This window comes from Solanum stenotomum, chromosome 7 (assembly GCF_019186545.1).
Source record: "Solanum stenotomum isolate F172 chromosome 7, ASM1918654v1, whole genome shotgun sequence".
NCBI classification, from domain to species: domain Eukaryota; kingdom Viridiplantae; phylum Streptophyta; class Magnoliopsida; order Solanales; family Solanaceae; genus Solanum; species Solanum stenotomum.
In genome coordinates this window covers 8,517,207-8,537,874 of record NC_064288.1, presented here as the reverse complement: position 1 = coordinate 8,537,874, position 20,668 = coordinate 8,517,207, and the positions used below count along the sequence as shown (strand labels likewise).

Genomic DNA, 20,668 nt, shown 5'->3' with positions numbered 1-20,668 from the left:
AATCCACAAGAAACTCTCCATGAAATTGACGAACTTTGCTTTTTCTCCTCTTTTCTCCTCTTTTCTCCTCTTTTCTCCTTTCTCCAAGAACCCTAGCGTAAATCTCTAATTGCTTAAACTGAACCAATTCAGTTTTGACCCTTAATTAATTCACCAAAAACGAATTAAAATAACAGGGTATGGTAAAGACCAAAACACCCTTAAAAATCCGGATTGGACATTTCCTTAATCCAACAGCCCAACTTCCAAAGGGCATAACTTACTCATACAAACTCGGAATCGCGCAAACTCGACGGCGTTGGAAAGATCATTCCAAGAGATTTCCTACCATATCTAGAAGTACTCCTAACTCATCCTGAGCTAGAAGTTATGGCCATTTGAAGTTAACCAAAAACTCACTTTTTCCTAACTTAACAAAATTCCCAGATTTTCATTTTTTCCAAAAATGACTATTTCCAATGCTCAACTTCTTCCTAGTTATTTCAAATTATGAGATGTTACAGTTCTTTGCATGAAATTCAGAACCCTAGTTGTGTAGATTCTTTTAGTTCATGAATTACACTTGTTAGGTCATATTAAACAGATATACATGCTCTAGTTAAGAATGTTTCATTATCAGTATTTAAATGTTGCATTTTCGGATTTGCATGTTACAACATTGAGTTATCTAGCATTTCAGTTTTGTTGTGTCATACACATTCCAGTTGGGAGTAGGCTTAGACCGAGTTGGACTAGGGTTCAACGTACCCTCATAGTCCCAGAACTACATGCCCCATAGATTTATCAGTCCGCTCTGTTGGGCATAAACTTTAGTGATCACGCTATTCATGCCTTTATACCTCTGGCAAGGTATATTGGGTCCTATCGTTTGGGTGTATACATTGAACAATCATGCCTTTATACCCCTGTCAAGGTATATTGGGTCCTCTCAATGGGGCGTATACATCGGACTCTGCCGTTTAGCTCACGTGGTTTTATGTCGGTTAATAGTAGCTCCCACAGTTAGACTCCCGTGCATTCGACCAAGTTTTTAGTTATATTTCAGCATTCAGTCTCAATATGTCATGTTCAAAATTAGTACTTGGACATTGCATTTAGTTTAGCCTTCAGTATATTCCAACATTTATATTCAGTTCAGATTATGTTATTGCTTAGTATGCTTTGTTCAGTTATGTATTTTATTCAGCTATACTCTACGTCATGTATGCTTAGTACATTCCAAGTACTGACGCATACTCTGCGCTACATCCTTTCATGATGTAGGTTCAGGTACTTAACATCCAGATCACGCATAGATCAGTTCCCGATCTTCATGTCAACAACTTCAGTGGTGAGTCCTTATACTTCGAGGACAATAGACATGTTTTCTTCCTATTTAGTCTTTTTATTTCAATTTCAGTTTTGCTAGAGTTAGCTGGGGGCATGTCCCAACAACTTTATTCAGTAGAGGCTTTTTCAGACATAACATTAGATTCAGCTTTAGTTTTGAGTTTGATCTTCCAGTTATTATTAAACTCATAGTCTTTAATATAATTATATTAGTATTGGGTATTCCCTACTTTCAGTTAATTATGGTTTTAAGCTTCTGCATAGTATGTTTTATTCAGTAATCTTTTAATATGCTTATGATATGCCAGCTTAGGGTTAGCTTGGGGTCACTTGTGATCCTAGGTCTCGTGTTTACGTCCAGGAGGTAGCCTCAGGGCGTGACACAGACCAAATAGCGTCAGTACATGGAATGTACGAGCATGTGACGATAATTCTAAACAAGACATAAGCTTGAACTGGAACTAAAGAAACACTTACCTCGTCTCAACTCAACTCATTTCAATATAAAGCAGTGACAAAAATGCAATATAAAGAAAAGCTTAAATCAATAGATAGCAACTCAATGTATTAGAAAATGCAATATATCTCAATTTGTATGCAAAAATACAAAATAAACTATGTTTGGGAGATTCTCTAACCGACAACCATCACTATGAGCTATGTGATGATACATCGTCTAGCCCACGTTGTCAGAACTATCCTATATTTTGTCGGGGTATAGAACCTACTAACTAAGTGGATTCACTAGTCTATGCTTTAAAAGAAATAAGGAATCATCTAAGAAGTATGACTCTTTCTTCCCACGTTGGCTACATGGTTTATGGGGGCAGTGAGTTGTTAGAACTCTTCCCCATATCGGTGTTCAATACTACTACCAAAATGTAACTAGCTCATATGTTTAAAAACGCAACTTTGTCTGTGGTTTGAGATTATTACTTAAAATCTTTCTCTTAAAAGAGATGGTACTAAAACTGCTCATGAAAACTCTTTTGGAAATCGATGTTTCCTCTCATCTTAAATGTGAAAACATTTACTCTTGGGAATACTTAGCTCCCATATATCATTTTAAAGAAAGTGAACTCAGCTCTACTATTCCTCAAACTCAATGCTCAAGTCTTATAACAAGTTTAAAACAATTGTAAAAAACTTTTTGAAATGACTCGAAGAACTCTCAAGACTTGACTCTTAGCTCTACCTTGAATTTGAATTATAAATTCAAGGGTTATGATCTCATGTTATGGATGATCTCTTGATGTTTAGATGTAATTTATAGTGTAGAGATCAATTAGAAACCATACGTATGATTCGAGGGAACTCGTATGAAAAGAAGGACGAAATAGTAGGGGACCTGTCGACCCTAGCACACTGAGTGGCGCAGGGCGCCAACCCTTGAACTACAGAAGCTGACTTGGGGCGCACTGAGTGGCACGGAGCCCCACGACCCAAACTACATAAACTGATTTGGGGCGCGATGCCCTATCCCCTTTTCCCAGAAAAATTGACGAATTTTGTTACTCATTTTTTGACACTAATTTGCCTAGAATCGATTGGTTTTTTCCCCAATCACTTAGATTCGAATACCCAACATTAGTATACGATAATCTACTCAAAACTATCCTCAAAACACTAACACTTATCTCAAGAACTTATCAAAACCTCAACAACCAAGATTTTGAAAGAAACTTCAATAAAACTCATCAAGGACTCAAATCTTTCAACTTCAAGAACGAAATTACACTGAAAATAGCATGATTGGTGCGTGGGTTAACGAACCCAATGCTATGTGAACTCACATACCTCTTAGGGATCAAACCCTTAGCGAAATCCGCAACAAAATTTAAGAATCTTGGCGAACGCCTTGAACTTTTCTCCTTTTCTCCTCTTCTTGAAATCCTCTCAAAACCCTAAGCGTATATTGATTTATGAAAACTGAACACAATCAGTTTAGACCCCAAATAAATTACTAAAAATGAATTAATCAGGTTGGGTAAGGAAAAGACCAAACTACCGCCCATATTTTTGAGTAACTTTCCTTAATTGGACAGTCTGACTTCAAACGGGGATATCTCTCTCATACGAGCTCGAAAAACAGCAAATTCGGTTGCGTTGGAAAGAGGATTCCAAGACATTTCATTTGATATCTTATGGGCTACCTAATTCATCATGTACTGAAAGTTATGCTCGTTTGAAACAATGTAAAATGCACAAAGATGCCCTCAATAACTTTAAGTGTCTACTTAAGAATAATGTATGACTTTAGGGGACATTTTATGTATTTTCTTACTCTAACTAGAGTAATCAGAGCAAAATGAAAAGATTCACTGACCAAGTTTTTAAAAATAAAAATATTTTGAAAATCACAATATATGTGCTTGTGGTTCAATTCCAAAAGATATGTTTCCTACACCCAATTATTGGTATAAAAATGACACAAGCTAAGTTGATATCTTTACCAAATCAACTGATAAATTTATTGCAAAGAAACGAGCTAACAAGAATGAATATCCAATTTAACATGCATTGATTGTCAAAATATGATGCCATGAAATTAGCGATAAATTTTGTTGCTTAACTACAAAATAACATCTCATTACTTGCTAATCTTCTACTCTAATCCACAACTTTCACATCCTGCTATCTATAAAACTCATGTCCTCAGTAAAGTGAATCAAAGTTGTAAGACCAAAGAAATAACAAAAGAGTTTATTATCTTATAGTCAGATGTTAACGTGCGAGACACATTTATGATTTTGCGATAATTGTTGAAGAAATTAATTAATCTTAGAATTGGGATTAAATAAGTAATTTACACTTCTCATTACGCAAAAGTGCAAATATCCCGGGCAAGTCACTCGCGCTCTATAGACAGACTACGGCATCATTTATTTGCCCTAATCCTTCTCTTTCCTCCATAGAACTGAAAAACCCCGAAACTCGTAGAGAAAACCTCTGCAGCTTTTCTCTAAAGCGATACGAAGAAGCTTCTCCAAACTCTTCGTCGACCACTCGCCGTACGTCAGGTTAGTTCCTTTTTCCGGCTTCCCACCGTCACCTTCTGCGTTGTCGGAAACAATAATGCTCACCTTTTTTTTGTATTCTTACTTGTTCTACGTATTCCAGCGGTAGGTTATCCGCTTTTAGTTCTTTATTTATCCGAAGTCTATGTTGGCTGGTAGAATTTGTACCCTAAACCGTAGTTCATTGGCTTGTATTTGCCAGGATTTTGTAAAGTTTTATACATTTTTCGAGGTTTAGAGTGTAGATTTGTGTTCTGATATTTGATATTCTGGCCTATATAGTCAGATTCAGGATTATAAGTAGTGGTGCTGCTACCGCTGGTTGCAATTGGTGCAATTTAATGGCGTATGTGGATATTTTTTCATTGCCAAGTTCCAACTGCGCAGTCATATCTGTCTTTAAATTTCAGCTTGTTTGCCCTAATAGTAGGATAAGAAGGGGAAATAACTTTTTGCTTTGACTAGGTTTAGAATATAAATATTTCAGCTCTTTGTTGTCTTTTTTCTTTTTATTGGAAGTGACTTAGAGATGGTTGAAATTGTGCTGCAAGGAAGTTTCTCATAAGCAAACAATTAGCATATACTGATCAGATAGAGAATGTCTGATAGCCTTTACTGTGCACCTGATATTTAAGGTGACTTCATAAATATAGAAAGAAACAAGTAAAAGGAAGAGGAGAGTATATTACATTTTACTCAATACACTTTATGATATTATTATGTTCAATTAGTTATCATACTCATTCTGTGATCTATTTATATGTATATATGATAGGGAACAAATGTGTATAATGTTAAATTTTCCTTAGTTTTTTTCTAATATCAACGGCTGTACTAATCAGTTTCGCCTGTGATGTAGAAAGATTTCAAACTATGGGCGAAAGCGAAACTGTTGTAGCTCAAACCTCGTCAGTCACTGATTATATGTCTGCTGGTTATTCGTCAATAAATCCTGATGATGCTGGTGCCCACGCTTCTTCTGATGCTGGAAACGCTGGGGATCTGGCCACTTCATGTCCAAATGGCCCAGGGGAGTCAGCAGCTACTAATGTAGAAGCTGGAAACCCTTATACTACTGATGAAGTGTCGACCCAGCAAGAAGCTGCAACTGCTATGGCATATGACGCGATCCAGGATCTTGCAGCTCTAGCAGATGCACCCGCAGGTTCATCCCAAGTTGCTGATTATGAATCTTCTGCAAATGGCAACACTGCTGAAGCAAGAGACATTGCAGCAGCTGGAATTGCTGAAAATGGGATTGCATCAGACGTTCATGGAAGTTCCAATATGCATCGGCCAGAAGATGGCTTAGGTATAATTTTTAACTGTTCGGTGTCCTTGTGTCATTATCTGTTGCTATTCCTGCAATTATAAACTAATCAAGAACTTCATTAGATGTTAAGGGATGCTTGTCATCAATTTAATTAGTCACAAGAATCATAATACGAATACATGATGCTAATATAAATCTCTTTAGTAGACATATGGAGTAACTAGTTCATTTCCTATACAAAATCTGCTTAAACAGAAAAGTTACGCTAGGATGCTACCATAGCTTGGCTCTATGGGAATGTCTTTAGTGGTTGGTAGTTGTTTGTTTTCCTCAGTAGTCTTTCACATTGTAACCAGCTGCTTTCCCCAGTCTATTTCCTTTTACTTCTTCCTGCAGCATGTTGTCTACTCCATCAATTTTGTTGTCTTTCTTAATCTTTCATCTTTTGTAAGTTTGAAATTTCCTTTTATTTTTGTCCCTTTGTCCTGAATGTTAATTGCATCAACAGGTAGTGTACTTACTAGCTATATTTTCTGTTAGCAGCTTTATCTCCTGAAGAGGAAAGATTATGGAGCATCGTTAGGACAAATTCTTTAGACTTCAATGCTTGGACTGCCCTTATTGAGGAGACGGAGAAGATGTCGGAGGTACTTTAACTGACCTTCTGTCAAGGGGATTTTTCATCTCAGCATTCTTCATTTTTGGTCTTTGTTTTTGTTTATTGAGAAAAGAGAGTTTCTTATCATTTATATTTCAATTTGCTTTGCTTACTGTCCAACTGGTAAGAAACTATCTGGAGAGGTACTGTCTTTTCTGATATTTTGCAAGAAATACACCCGACTTTCATGCTAGGGGGAAGGATAGCGTGTGGCACAAAATTTCTCAAGTACATATAATTTGGGGTACTATTCCTGGCAAATAGTTTCTAAGCTATAAATTAATTGCCTATGCAAATTATTACAGAAGCTGTGCCACATTGCATTTTCTTGCCTTACCTTATATCTTTTTATGTTTTATAACTTTTCGTTAGCTAAGCTGAGTCTCCTGTTCTCAAAGAACAGGGCACTACGGTGTTGGTGGTATTCTGTCTCTCTTCCCATCCATACCATGTGTTAATCTACTTGGGAATTTTTTTGGTGGTGTCCATGTCTTAAGCTAAAATTACCACTGTTCCAGGATTGTAATCAGTGATGCATACCAGCCAGAAGACACCATTTTTTCATTAGCAAGAGATTTAACAGTACAAGAATGGTGGTGGTGTTAATGCTCTTATCCGCGTTACTTTATGCACTTCCCTTTTTTGGGTCCCAGAAGATTTGATCCATTTTCCTTAATTAAAGAGATTTTTATTTCCACGAAGTCAAACTAGTACACATTCATATAATTGATTTTAATATGGTATATCTTGGATGAGTTGCCTAACATTTAGCATGACTTAGTCATAGACTCATGGTTAAAGTCGGCTCGAATTTCTTAATCTTTATGCTAAGCAAACAAGCTCATATACAATGTGGAGTGTGTATTGTTCTTTTGTAAGCAAATTTTCTATGGGTCAATTTTCTTGCTAAAATAAGCTTGTGGCTGTCGATATTGCATAGCTTGTGGTTACAAATTTCCTCAATGCTGGATTTGTATTGCATTGTGAAAATGTGTAGGGCAACATTTTGAAGATTCGGAAGGCTTATGATGCATTCTTGGCAGAATTTCCTCTGTGTTACGGTTATTGGAAGAAATTTGCAGATCATGAGGCACGTCTTGGCTCTGGTGACAAAGTTGTGGAGGTCTATGAACGAGCTGTTCAAGGTGTGACATATTCGGTAGATATGTGGTTGCACTATTGTGTTTTTGCTATAAGCACTTATGGAGATCCTGACACCATTAGAAGGTAATGCCATTGCTGATTTGATTTGTTCTAGTTTTATATGGGAGATCATCAGCACAAGATGCTTATAAATTTTTTCTTTGTGCCAAACTATGTGATCTTTCAATGCCCTCTGACCTGATTTCAGCATGTCTGCAACAGCTCTTATTCATCTACATGGCGTAAGGTTTGTTTGGATTGCACTTCAGAATTGTATGACTGATGTGCAATCCACGTGATTCTATGGCCTGCTTAGTAGCCATATGAATTTTCTTCAGGATTCAATTCAATTTTATGGCCTTATTCTCCCCCTTCTATTTTACCTGTCCTAAGGGCTGTGTATAGTCCTGTAGTTCTCCATGATATTTTGCTGTTATTAACCGTCGCACATGAGATGTATCAATAAACACATTGCTGCTGAGAAGATCTCGTCCAGTAAGGCTAAGATGCCCTCTCTCTGCACTTTCCATGGACATTGTAAGATTGTTTCGAGGAAGGTAAATGCAGCATATTTGTGGGAGTGTCTGCTCTTTGAGTGAATTAGTACTTTAGCTTGAACTCTCATGTACTGCATTTTCTAGAGCCCATGCAAAGGCATGCATGTGTTATTAATCTTATAGTACATTGTTCTGTTGGTTTGCTAGGTTATTTGAAAGAGGATTAGTGTATGTTGGGACAGACTACCTGTCCTTTCCACTTTGGGATAAGTACCTGGAGTATGAGTACACACAGCAGGCTTGGTCGAATGTTGCTGCTATCTACACACAGATATTGCAGAATCCAAATCAGCAGCTTGATCGCTATTTTGAAGGGTGATTATCTTCCTTGAAGCTTTATTTTGCATTTTCATATTCATTCAGGACTTCAGATTATCTCTGACAGTATCATTCTGCTTGCCTTGTGGAAAATACACCATTACTTATTTAATTATAAAGAAGCTTAATCCTTAGCAGTATCTTTCATTGGTTTTACTTGTTTAAGCATATTGCTTTTGAAAACTAATGTGTTCAAGTATGGCTATAAGTTTTAGTCTGTGTGAAGGCAATATTGTCACTTACTAACAAGTGATTAATTATAGTATATAATGCTAACCTGGGCCTGCTCTTACCGTTTAGTGAGAAACTGTGGAGAATTGAAGTTCCATGCTAGTTTTTAAAAACCCACCTGTAGGAGCATCAATCCTAGCTAATTCAGCTGATGGTTTTCAAATATACTTCAGACAAGTCAACATGTATTATTTGAGGGTTTAATTATATACAGTTTCAGTGTAGTGAATTTTTTTGTTGATACAAGAAAAGTAGTTGATGTAACACTGTTTCTTTCCTCTGTAATTCTATCTGCAGTTTCAAGGAGCTGGTGGCTAGTAGGCCTCTATCAGAGTTACGAACTCCTGAAGAAGCTGCAGCTGCAGCTGCAGCAGAAGCTGAGGATGAACAGATTGAGGGTGAGGTTAATCCTGGATCTGAGCCTTCTAAACCTGTTAGTACAAGCTTAAAAGATGCCGAGGAGTTAGAGAAGTATATCTCCATTAGAGAAGAGATGTATAAGAAAGCTAAAGAGTTTGATTCTAAGATCATTGGTTTTGAAACATCTATAAGGAGGCCATATTTTCATGTGAGGCCTCTGAATGTCGCAGAGCTTGAAAATTGGCACAATTATCTTGACTTTATAGAAGGAGGAGATGACTTCAATAAGGTACTTGGGTTTGGTTATTTTGTGGATTTCAGTTTCTCTTTATTTATAGCTTTAGTTGCCTTGCTATACATTTATTTACAGTTAAAGTAGTATCTGCTGCCTCATTTGCTATATTGGCTAAATCATCGGATGAAGCATCTTTTTAAACGGGATATTGAACTTGGACTAACGCATGGGCCATCCATTTGCTTTCTATACGGCTAAGTACTTCAAACCCTCATTTGTGAGTCGACGTTCTGGGTTCATGATCTGTTGTATAGTGGAATATTTGTTTTGAATTTCCACTGTTATGCATGCAGGTGTGTTCTTATCTTCTTAACCATGTCAGGCTAGATAGGTCCCACCCTTTTGTATTAGAGGGGCCCTGTTCCACCAGCGGAGTACTCCTTGTGCATCATTCCTTAGTCCTTTCAGTTTTTTGTGGAATTTCTTTATTGTGGTAGAGTGTTAATCTGTATTAAGCCATTTGTTACTTGTGCAAGTTAGGTGGTCAAGCTGTATGAGAGATGTTTGATTGCGTGCGCCAATTATCCTGAATATTGGATTCGGTATGTTTCTTGTATGGAAACAAGTGGAAGTTTGGATCTTGCTGATAATGCCCTTGCTCGTGCCACTCAAGTCTTTGTCAAGGTAAAATCTTGGTCTCTTCCAACAAGATATGCTCTTTGCTTTTAGGGGGTCAGCTTCTGCATCATATGCTTGATAGTTTTTTTTTAATTTTTGACAAATTATTTGTCTTTTTGCTTGTCTGGTTTAGCAGTTTAGTGGTTATTAACTGTTCATATCAAAGTTTAGTATTTAAAGATATTGTAAGATTTCTCTTCCCTCATCAACTGTCTTTTCTATTGATTGAAATCAGTAAATATCTTTTGAGAAGGTTAAATTTTTTATATATACAATGAGCACAAAGATCATGCCAAAAAACTTACAAGCAACCTCAATTCCTTTACATTACTGCTGGAAGCTGAGAATTGCCAACATTCTATCCACCATTGTGTTACATAAGTCGTAGACCAAAAAGCCAAAAAGGAGATACATCTACATATCAAGATATGAATGTTCTCATATTTGCTTTAAAAGCATCTTTACATTCTTTCCTTACATATCACCTCTCAAATGCAAGCTGGGATCATATCCCAGATTCTCCTCTTATGTTTCCCAATAACTTTTCTGTCCAACATTGATGAAGCCTAACATATTGAAACCTGATATGTGAGCTACATTGTAACCATAAATGATGAACATCCTCCCCATTCTTTTCACAAAGTAGACATCTCCTACAAAGGGGCATGCCTCCTCTATAAAGACTGTTGAGTGAATACAGTTTCATGAGGAAGTGTCTAGCAAAAATGGGCTACCTTGTATGGTTCCTAGTCTTCCAAATAATGGGATCAGTATTCCCCTCTTTGTTCTTTTTATAAAAGAAATATCTTGACATAGAAGGTTGAGCTCCGCGGAAAACCCAACGGTGGCTATAGTATGGAGTGGCTGCAATGATGGACAGAAATAATCAATAGTTTTTCCATCTCATCAAGTAAATTGTTGATTCATGACAAAAAAATGTGTACAAATTGTTGCCCCTTGGTGTTGCTTGGTTGCTAAGTTGCTCGGACTCGGGTGTGGGCTATGTTGCTCGGACTCGAGTGCAGGTATCTAAGACGGGTGCGAATCTGAGAGTTGGATTTGGCAAAATATAAATTTTAAGTTTTGGGGTTATGAATCCGAGCATGGATATGGGTGCGGAGATTCAACTAAAATGTTCAATATTATAAAAATAGATTTATGAAGATATTCTAAATTTGAGAGATATTTGTAAAATTCAATTTGGAGTCAAATGTAACAATACTTATCCTAACCTATTATAAAGCTAAAAAAATTATGTGTAAATAATAATATTAAGATTTGTTGTCCAAGTCATTAAGGGATTTTTACACTTCATAATAGTCCAACAAAGTCCACAACACTAATTATACAAAGATTAAGCCCATGAAATGTAAAATGTCATAAGAAGTGGTTAAGCCCAAATGTTTAGTTGCAGCCCATAAGGGTAAACAAGACATTTAAAAAATCTCTGCAATACCCTAGTTTATATATCTTATTTCATCTTCCTCGCTAGTCGCCACTGTCTCTACGAATACAACAAGACCTCAACCCCAGCTCATTCATACTCTCTCTCTCTCTCTGCAAAGATGCCGCCGAAGTTTGATCCATCTTAGGTCGTCTCTCTCTGTCTGCCAAAATGCCGCCAAATTTCGATTCGTTTCAGGTCGTCAAGCTTTTTGGAATTCTCAATTTCCCCCCAAATTTGTTCTTGACTCTGGTCAAAGTATCCGAATGGCATTGACCGAATCTGACACACACCCCGCACCTGCACCAGTGTCGTGTCGAGACGGATTCGACAGCCAAAATGAAGAGTCCGCGCAACATAGTTGGATTTGGCAAATTTTAATTTCAAGATTCAGGGGTATGAATCTGAGTATGATATGTGTGCGGGGATTCAGTTAAAAATATACAATATTTTTTGTATAGTTATGAAGATATTCTAATTTGAGAGATATGTTGTGATAAGCTTACATGTAATAATTAAAACTATTTAAAAGAATATGTAAAGATTACGATCAAAGAATAAACAATTTAATAAAATGGATAATTATGTTCAATTAGTCATTTAAAAGTATAAATTAATTATCAAAATTGACATGCTACTAATTAATTTTTAAAAAATTATAACTCCTTTTATAAGAAAGAAATAGTCATAAATAGGACTTTAATATTTACTGTCAGTTTGACAATTTAAGAAATAAAAGCCTTAATACAATAAAGATGGTACAATTCATAATTAGAGTCCTGTTCGTTTCTTTGTTCTTTTTCAAGAAATTATCTTTCTGCCGGTCCTCTGTTTTGGCCTAAACATGAAGCAAACCCTATGAAAAAGTGCAATCAGATCTCGTGACTTTAGAAGCTTGTCGCTGATCTGAAGACATCGCCGGCAAAGTTCCTCTTGGTGACTGTGACTTCTGTTAGCTATTCTCTATCAACTTTGTTGGAGAAAATGTCAACTTTCAGCGGCGATGAAACTACTCTCTTCTTTCCCAAATTTGTTCTCGATCCCGCACCCGTGCCCACACCAGTGTCACGTCAAGATGGGTTCGGCTGCAAAAACAAAAAGTCCGCGCAACATAGCTTGGTTGTCTGTTATCTTTTAATTTTAGCAGAGATTACTTGTCAATATATTTTCTGAATTGGGTTGGAAATTGCTCCATCTGAATAATCTGAAATGAGCAGCTCATAATGCTAATGCTGCAGCGTTTCACTGGTCATCTGCTAATAAGCTTGCTTGCATGTCTGTCATCCAGTAGTCTCAGCATTGACATTGCTCTTTAGTAGATTTCTTAGCATTGAGAAGGTCTGGATTCAATTTAATGTGCTGGTTATTCTAGTTTACCAATGAGGTCGTAGGCAATGCCCTCAATTGGATTTTCTTTCAATGTTAGTGCTGGGATTAATGGAGATAAGTTAAATTAGTGGAAGAGCTATTTTATTATAATTCTTGTTGTCCTTCGACAAATTTACATTTCTCTTGCAAAGTAGGTTTTTGAAGTGTTGAAGTAGTGAATTCAAGTAGTCGTTGTTGATGAATTCCTTTTGGTTTCTAATATTTTTTTCACTCATGCTATATGTGATCCTCAAGGATTATAATAGGCTGGTTATACGTGCCAAGAGTTTGAACTGGAAAGGGTGGAAACAAGTTGCTTTAGTTTCTAATGTCCATGAAGTATTGTAGGAAATTAAATTCTGTGTGTACTGCGTAGAGCTGTTCCCTTGAGTGTTGCCCCTCAAACCTACTATATTTTATTATCAAACTCATTTGTCCATCTTTAACAGAGGCAACCAGAGATTCACCTTTTTGCTGCTCAATTGCGGGAGCAACGTGGCGATATTCCTGGTGCTCAAGCTGCATATCAACTTGTGCACGCTGAAATATCACCTGGGCTTGTAGAAGCAATAATCAAGCATGCAAACATGGAACGTCGACTTGTAAGTTTGTTTGGTCACGTACTATGGTTTCAGGACCAGCTTTGATCTTTGTTGACTTATCCGATGTATCGTTTTCTTGGTTTTTTTGAAGGGGAATCTTGATGATGCCTGTACCATATACGAACAAGCTATTGCCATTGAAAAAGGGAAGGAACACTCTCAGAGTCTGCCATTGTTGTTTGCACAGTACTCTCGGTTTTTGTACTTGGTAAAGTTCTTTTTGTCTTGTGTTTCCAGTTTTTATATTTTTGACTCAATTAATTGGTTACTGCCGTTTCCATCTTGTTGTAATGTACCCCTTCCCAATTGTGGCAAACAGTTACAGATATTGCTTTCTTTCAGATGTTTGTGGAAATTGGTATTAATATTTTTGTTTAGCAATGTGCCTCTTTTTTGTTTCTTTAGTGGGTGGGAGCACGTGTCTTTATCAAATCAAATCCTCTCCGTTTCAAATTGTTCGTCTTACTTTCCTTTTTAGTTGTTTGAAAGAATGTCTCTTTCTGAATTTGGCAACACTTTAATTCCAACATCCCACAAGATTAAGGCTTTTGGTACATTATACATATCTTTAGTTTAAGATTAATATTTACAAGTCTAATTTACTTTCTTAAACTCCGTGCCCAGTCAAATTAAGGCACATAAATTGAAATGGAGGTAGTATCAGAAATATGTATATATTTTCTGCTCATTGCAGCATATGAATGTGGACATTCCCTGTGCACTTTGTAGCAGGTGGCTGCCCCTCCTGTGGCCCTGTATATAACCATATGGAACGCTGTTAGTTGAATTGGATGATATATGAAACTTCTACCTTGGAATGTTGCATTCATCGTATCTAGTTGTGGATATATGAGACTCCTGTTTCTTAAAATTGCAGCATATGTTTCCAGAAATATGGAACTCCTGGTCCTTTCTTGAAATTTAGAAGTTATGGGTCAATATTTTCTTGTTCATTTTCTCAATACTGTTATCCTAATTGACCAGTTCTCTCCCTGTTTAGTATAATATCTAAATGCATTTCCTTATTTTGTTTAGTTTAATCTCCAAATGGACTTCCCTATTCTACTTTTCATTTTACTAAAGATATCTGTTTTGTGGAAGTGCATCAACATAATTTATGGTGCAATACCAACCTATAATAGTGAGACAGTTATGACCATAACTTGTCGCAGTAATCTACTCATCAATTGATTCTCAATCATTTTAGTGATTTGTTCACTTTTACACACTCTACACTGCCCTTGTGGAAGGCTTTCCAGTAGAAAATAAATCAGAATTAGTGTAGTGCATGGAATCATTAAGGCGTTTCCTTGATACCCTGTATTATTGAGTGGTGATATTGCGGAAAATATTCTTCTCTCTTCAATGTTCCTCATGAGTAAAATCATTTAAAATTTATGTATTTGTCCTCCTTTGGCTCACTGTCACAATTTCTGTTGGAAGGTTTCTGGGAAGGTGGAAAAAGCTAGGGAAATTCTTGATCAAGCAGTTGAGAATGTCCAGCTGTCAAAACCACTTCTGGAGGTTTGTCTGTCTTTCTCATCCAAGGGCATAAACTGTGGAGGAATTGGTGTTTCTTATTGATATGCTCTTTTCATGTAATATGCAGGCACTAATCCATTTAGAATCCATTCAGTCACTCCCAAAGAGAGTAGATTTGTTGGATTCATTGGTTGATAAGTTCTTAGTTCCATCTCTTGAGAACCCTAACGTTGCAAGTGTTGATGAAAGAGAGGAATTATCAAGCATTTTCATGGAGGTACAAACTGTTACATTTGGGTACTTGACTGTTCTTTGGGTCTGTGATGCACTCTTAATGTTAAGAACAAATATGCATTGTGTTGTTCTCATGGGAACCTGGAGTTATTTAAACTTCTGATCATGGCCAAATATTCTTGGAAATGCATTCAGTTAAATATTTCATGTGCTGGAACTAACTGGTAACACACCCTTGAACTAGTATTCCTGTTGGATGTTTGCCTGGGCTACAATATGGTTTATGCCTTTAGATACTTTTCCAAGTTTGCAATATTGTGTAAAAATGGAGTTAAAATTGTCGTACAAATTTTGTTTTTAGAAAGGGACACTGTTGTCGGACCTCCCAAAAAGTAGGAGGCCACTATCTTTGTGATGTACGAAGTAAATACATATCAAGTTCAGCAGGGAGTTTGTGTACCATGTTGCATTGATGTTCAAAATGTCACATGGTTTAAATTTGAATCATATGTATGTACTTGTTTTCTTGAGCGTTGCTAGTTGTGGTTGAATTAATGATTGTTTCAATGAACAGACTACAGTATCATTTGGTGGTTTAAATCAAATCGTATGATGGTTAAATTTGAATCATATTGGGATGTCTTGGTGATGCAATGGGGGGGGGGGGGGGTCTGGAGAGAATTTGTTTTATGGGGAATTATGTCTGATTCTTGATTCTTTACCATTTTCCATTTGGTCTTTGAAGCGTAAACTCTTTGGAATGTCTTGCGGATGGAATGGAAATTCTGTGGAAATATCTGTTTTTAGGATTTATTGATGATTCTTGATCCTTCACAATCTTGCCTTTTAGACCTTGAAGTGTAAACATTTTGGAATATCTTGGTGCAATGGCCCAATGGGGAGTCCAGATTGAGATTTGCTTTACTGGGAATGATTTCTGATTCATGAGCTTTCATCATATTTTTAATTTTTTGAAGACTGAAGTGTAAACATTTTGGAACATCTTGTGGGTGCAAGGGGAGGTCATGGAAATTTGTTTTCTTGTGAATTATTGCAGTCTCTTGTGAGCCTTCACTATCTTTCTTGTCTCTTTAACTGATAGTGCTTTGTGCTAATTGTTTACCACGATCCTCTTGTTGTGGCTGTTCACTTTTGATGCTTTTGACAAAATGTTCTGAGATGGAGAATGTGTTTGCAGTTTCTCGATCTTTTTGGTGATGCAGTCTCAATTAAGAAGGCTGATGATCGGCATGCGAAACTCTTCTTACGCCATAGAACTTCTTCAGATTCAAAGAAACGTCAGGCTGAAGATTACATAGTTTCTGAGAAAACAAAGCTGGCAAAGTCTGCTGTTGCAACAACCAACCCTTCAGTGGTTGGTGCATATCCTGGAGCACAGAATCAATGGCCTGCAGGTTATGGTGTACAAGGTCAAACCTGGCCACAGGCTACACAAGCCCAATCGCAGCAGTGGAATCCTGGTTATGCGCAACAGGTAATGTTATGACAAATATTTCACAGTTTCACTAGAGATAGTTTGCCACCTGGCTCAAATTTTTCTAGATTTAAAATCCTGATGTGAATCTCAGAGCAATGCAATGTGGGACCACTATGTATGTGTTGCTCAGGCTTTAACCAAAATGTTAATTTGGGTTAAACTGGAACTTCACCATGTAAGAAAAACAATTGAACTTCTTTATTCAAATGGATTTTAGAAGCTTTTTTCTCTTTAATGTGAATCAGAGCTCTGTGTAGTTATCTTTTCTGTGGACAAATGTTTTAGTACTCTGCCGTCCTCAATTTTTCGCGTTACATATTTCCTATCCCCCTCCCATGGAGATCCTTGATTGCATGTGTTTCAGTTTTTCATGTGGCCATTAAATCATGCAGGGGTTGATGTGCATGTGTGTGGTTTCGTATTTTGCTCAGTCTGTATGTTCTTTCAGACACAATTATTCATTAGCAACAACATATACATAGTGTAATGCACAAGTGGGGTCTGGGGAGGAGGGTGTACACAAACCTTTACCCCTACCTTGTAGAGATAGAGAGGTTGTTTCTGATAGACCCTTGGCTTAAAATAAAGCATTTCCAAGCAGTTTGAAAAAGAATATACAAAAATGAGAGCAATAACAACAAAATAATGTGAAATGGGTGCAGCACATGACACAATTATTCGTTAGTTACTTATTTCTTTTTCTAGAATATACTCTTCAAAGAAGCTATGCTATCAGTGGCTTTTATTTAAAAAATCTTTTGTGTTTGTTGAACTTTAGGCAGCATATGGTGCTTACGGCAGTTACGGAACTGGCTATGCACCTCCTCAAGCGCCTGCAGCATCAGTCCCCTCTAGTGCTGGTTATGGTGTCTATCCTTCAACATTCCCAGCCCAGGTATGCGGAATGCCTTTTATGTATCAGCATTTTGTTGCCTGTTTGCATACTGTGTCAAATTGCATTGTTGTTTCGGCAGGGATACTTATATCAAGCATCTCTATTGCTTTCATGGTTCCTTTTTGTTTTTATTGTTAACATTGATGTCCTTGTAATGCTAAGAATGGTTTAGCATGAAGGTATAATTTGATGTCTGGTAAGTTTCCCGGTTTCCTGTCTGAAAATGTCAGTGAGGCCAAAAGGCTTGCATAACTTATTTCATCCCCCAAATTGTAGCATTTCAGTGTTCAAATTTCTAAATTGAATCACTTTATTTCCATTTTGATACTGAAATAAATTGCCAGTTGAATTAGGAAGTAGTTAAATCCAATATCTCTATTATGTTGATTTTGGTTGGTCAAAATTACAAGGGGCATTATACTTTGTTCCTGTGTAAGAAAAATATTTTACATTTTATTTTATAAAAAAATATTATTTATTTGGGATAATATTTTTTAATCTTTAATTTTAACTAATACTTAATTTATTTCATTTTTGTCTAGGTGAAATGTTTTGTCCATGTGGAGTGTGATGTGTCAATTTTTTTTAGTAAAAGAGTGTATTACACACACCATGATGAGAGTGTTATAAAAGAGAGAGGTGTGTTTCTTAAACTAATAAGTGATAGTTTAGGTATGAAACTCAAAAAAAGGGTAGTTTAGGTGTGTTTTTGACACTTATCTCTTTTATAAATGATTGGAAGAAAAGAATGTAGAAAGATAGCGTGGTATACCAGGAGAATGTCCCCTCACCATGGCCAATTTGACGGTGAATGTAAGGTCTGATTAGGGGCCTATGAGCATTTTGAGGAAGAAAAATCAACAGAAGTTCGTGTTACATGAGACTAAATGCGCCTGTTTCTTTGTTACAATGCATATGAATATAATGATAAATGAGGACATGACTACTTATTATGGTATTGTCGTACTTCCTCTCACAATTAGTCGGACCTTTATTGCTACAATTAGTTCTACGAGTGTAAGATATCAATCCCAGTTAGTGTCTGGTAGTAGCTTCTCAAATTTCATGTTACATTGGCCATTAGGGGAAGTTCAATCTAGTGGACAATAGCAAAGCTTGAAATTCAATGAATATCAAGTTTACCATTCTCAAAAAAAATAAAAATTCAATGGATATCTTCTCAGAAATTAATCTAATATGTTAATTTGTCTCCTTTTGATGGTGTTCCTTACCTCGGAACATTTCAGTAATATATATGCTGCTATGCTGTATTAAAGTTGATAATGTCTTGTGTTTGAACCTTCCTTTTTAATCAGTGAAATGGTGTACACTTGTACTCAAGCCCCCTTTTCTAGCACCCCACCTTCTCTGGGGGCAGAGAGGGGAGTTGTGTTGTTTTCATATTTGCTTTATATCTCCATAATTTCATGCTACACGAGTATACCCTTGGGCGTTGATTGTTTTATGTCACCAAGTAAAACTTTGTTATAACTTGTCAGGCCTTCCCTCAGCAGAATTATGCACAGCCAGCGGTTGCGGGCGCTGCCACTGCTGCTTTGACTCCAGCACCACAAGCTACAACTGTTCCTCCTACAGCTTATTACGGCAGTTACTATTGAAATGGCAAAGTTTTCTGTGTCAGTTTTTTGCTGGATGTTGTTTGTATCTTCCCCTCAGCGGCCAGAATATGTTGCAATACCATGAGTTCTTCTACATGGTTGTAATTTGATTTAATGAGCAGTCGGATAGGAAATTGAGCAATCTAGTGATGTCTTACCTTAGGCTGTTTGCTTTTCTCTAATTAATGTACCATACTTTTGGTTTTAACGTGCTAGTATGCAGGAAAAAATCTGTCACCCAAGATGTTATGTTTTCCCTGTCCCATTTCTAGTCTCTGTAGGAGTAATTTTATATTGCAGAGTGCATGATTTTCTGCCACCAGGAAGTGCCAATTAAGGTTACTGTATTCTTACATTCAGAGGGTATCTTTGATTTTTCGATAGCATGAAAAGATGACTGGCTTATAATGAATCGTGCGAAAGTGGGATGTTTTGTTGAGGAGGGGTGTAAGTTGCTTTCAACCGGTTTGCTTTGGCGTTTGTTCGGCTATAGCTATCCAAAATGAAAGGCAACTTAATACGTTGGAAGAAAGTAGCTTTTAGTTTTGGGGAAAAAACAAAAGCACAAATGGTATACTTATTCTATTCATTAAGAATCTTTTTTTATATGTAATTCGATATTCTATGAAAATAATGCACAATCTGCTGACTTGGTGAACTAAATAAAATACGTTGCTATTTACTAGTTATTGTCCGTCTTGCCAATAGATATTTTTAGCATAGAATTCGAATTTTATTTGATATTTTGAATGAATTAAGTTGAGAGAAGTTTGTGTGTAAATATATTCCATACACTAAATAATTTTCTTGTACTCATTTACCCACATGTTAAAGAGATTGAAATATGGATTCCATAACTAAATAATTTACCTTTTAATGAGTGAAAATAATATTCAAACATGTATTTCTAGTTTTGGACTAGAATGAAAGGTATATAAACGGTTTCATTTGGGTGTACAAATTGTATTTTTCAACTATCGTACAGCGTTAAAATAATATTGTATTTTGCATTCGTATTGAATAAAGAGTACTAGTTTCTTGCATAATGAAAAAGGATTATTCTTGATTCTATGCAAGATTTTGATTTTCAAATTAAAAGGAAACTTTGCATTTTAATGGAGTTTTGAAGAAAGAAAAAATACAAATAGGATAATTGTGAGCGAGAATAGTTGATTAAAAATCTGAGCCAAAGAATTTGTGGAAGAGAATAGTAGATTGATAACCAAAATAGGGGAAAGAATCATTGATTGGACAACGAAATTGGAGAAATTTGGTAATTAAAAACAAATTACCTTGCCTAAAAAATTAAAACTAAATGGAAAAAAATTAAATGTTATATCCTATCTACCTCCATGTTGAATCAAGATAGAAATAGAGGCCAGCCTCTGGAGTCTCGTGGTTAGACTGTCCTTGTTGTATGGGGTGAAGTGTTGGTCAATCAAGAACTCACATGTTCAGATTATGCATGTTACAGAGATGATGATGTTGAGATGGATGTATGGACATACTAGGAGTGACATGATTAACAATAAAGTTATCCGAGAGAAGATAGGAGTGGCCTCTATAATGAATAAGATGAGGAAAGCGAGACCTAGATAGTTTGGACATGTAAAGAAGAGGTGTGTTGACTCCCGTATTAGGGAGAGGTGATTAGATAGGGATATGACACAACTTCAATGTAAAAAAATAATTTTGAATTCCGGTCGAGAAGAGAAGCAGGAAAATGT

General features: G+C 36.4%; 1 protein-coding gene across 4 annotated transcripts; it reads left to right on the top strand.

The window, feature by feature from the left end:
* The first annotated feature begins 4,156 nt into the window (after positions 1 to 4,156).
* LOC125870154 (pre-mRNA-processing factor 39-2) lies at positions 4,157 to 19,294 on the top strand. Of its 4 annotated transcripts, none has more exons than XM_049550498.1 (14): positions 4,157 to 4,349; positions 5,206 to 5,658; positions 6,163 to 6,266; positions 7,275 to 7,504; positions 8,125 to 8,292; positions 8,824 to 9,175; positions 9,662 to 9,805; positions 13,061 to 13,213; positions 13,305 to 13,421; positions 14,657 to 14,737; positions 14,823 to 14,972; positions 16,128 to 16,424; positions 17,206 to 17,322; positions 18,822 to 19,294. In XM_049550498.1, the coding sequence occupies exons 2-14, from the start codon at positions 5,220 to 5,222 to the stop codon at positions 18,939 to 18,941; spliced, it is 2,472 nt and encodes an 823-aa protein (XP_049406455.1). In that variant the 5' UTR covers positions 4,157 to 4,349; positions 5,206 to 5,219; the 3' UTR covers positions 18,942 to 19,294. The 4 variants fall into 4 exon arrangements, with proteins under 4 accessions (XP_049406455.1, XP_049406454.1, XP_049406453.1 ...); XM_049550497.1 differs by having other exon boundaries at positions 4,167 to 4,349; positions 5,210 to 5,658; positions 6,160 to 6,266; XM_049550496.1 differs by having other exon boundaries at positions 4,167 to 4,349; positions 6,160 to 6,266.
* The last annotated feature ends 1,374 nt before the right edge of the window (positions 19,295 to 20,668 follow it).

What these genes read in the sequence shown, in the direction of transcription:
- LOC125870154 (XM_049550497.1), top strand. Translation starts at nt 5,220, where the DNA reads ATGGGCGAAAGCGAAACTGTTGTAGCTCAAACCTCGTCAGTCACTGAT. An exon ending in AGACGGAGAAGATGTCGGAG is followed by an intron (nt 6,267 to 7,274) that starts GTACTTTAACTG and finishes GAAAATGTGTAG; the next exon opens with GGCAACATTTTGAAGATTCG. An exon ending in CCACTCAAGTCTTTGTCAAG is followed by an intron (nt 9,806 to 13,060) that starts GTAAAATCTTGG and finishes CATCTTTAACAG; the next exon opens with AGGCAACCAGAGATTCACCT.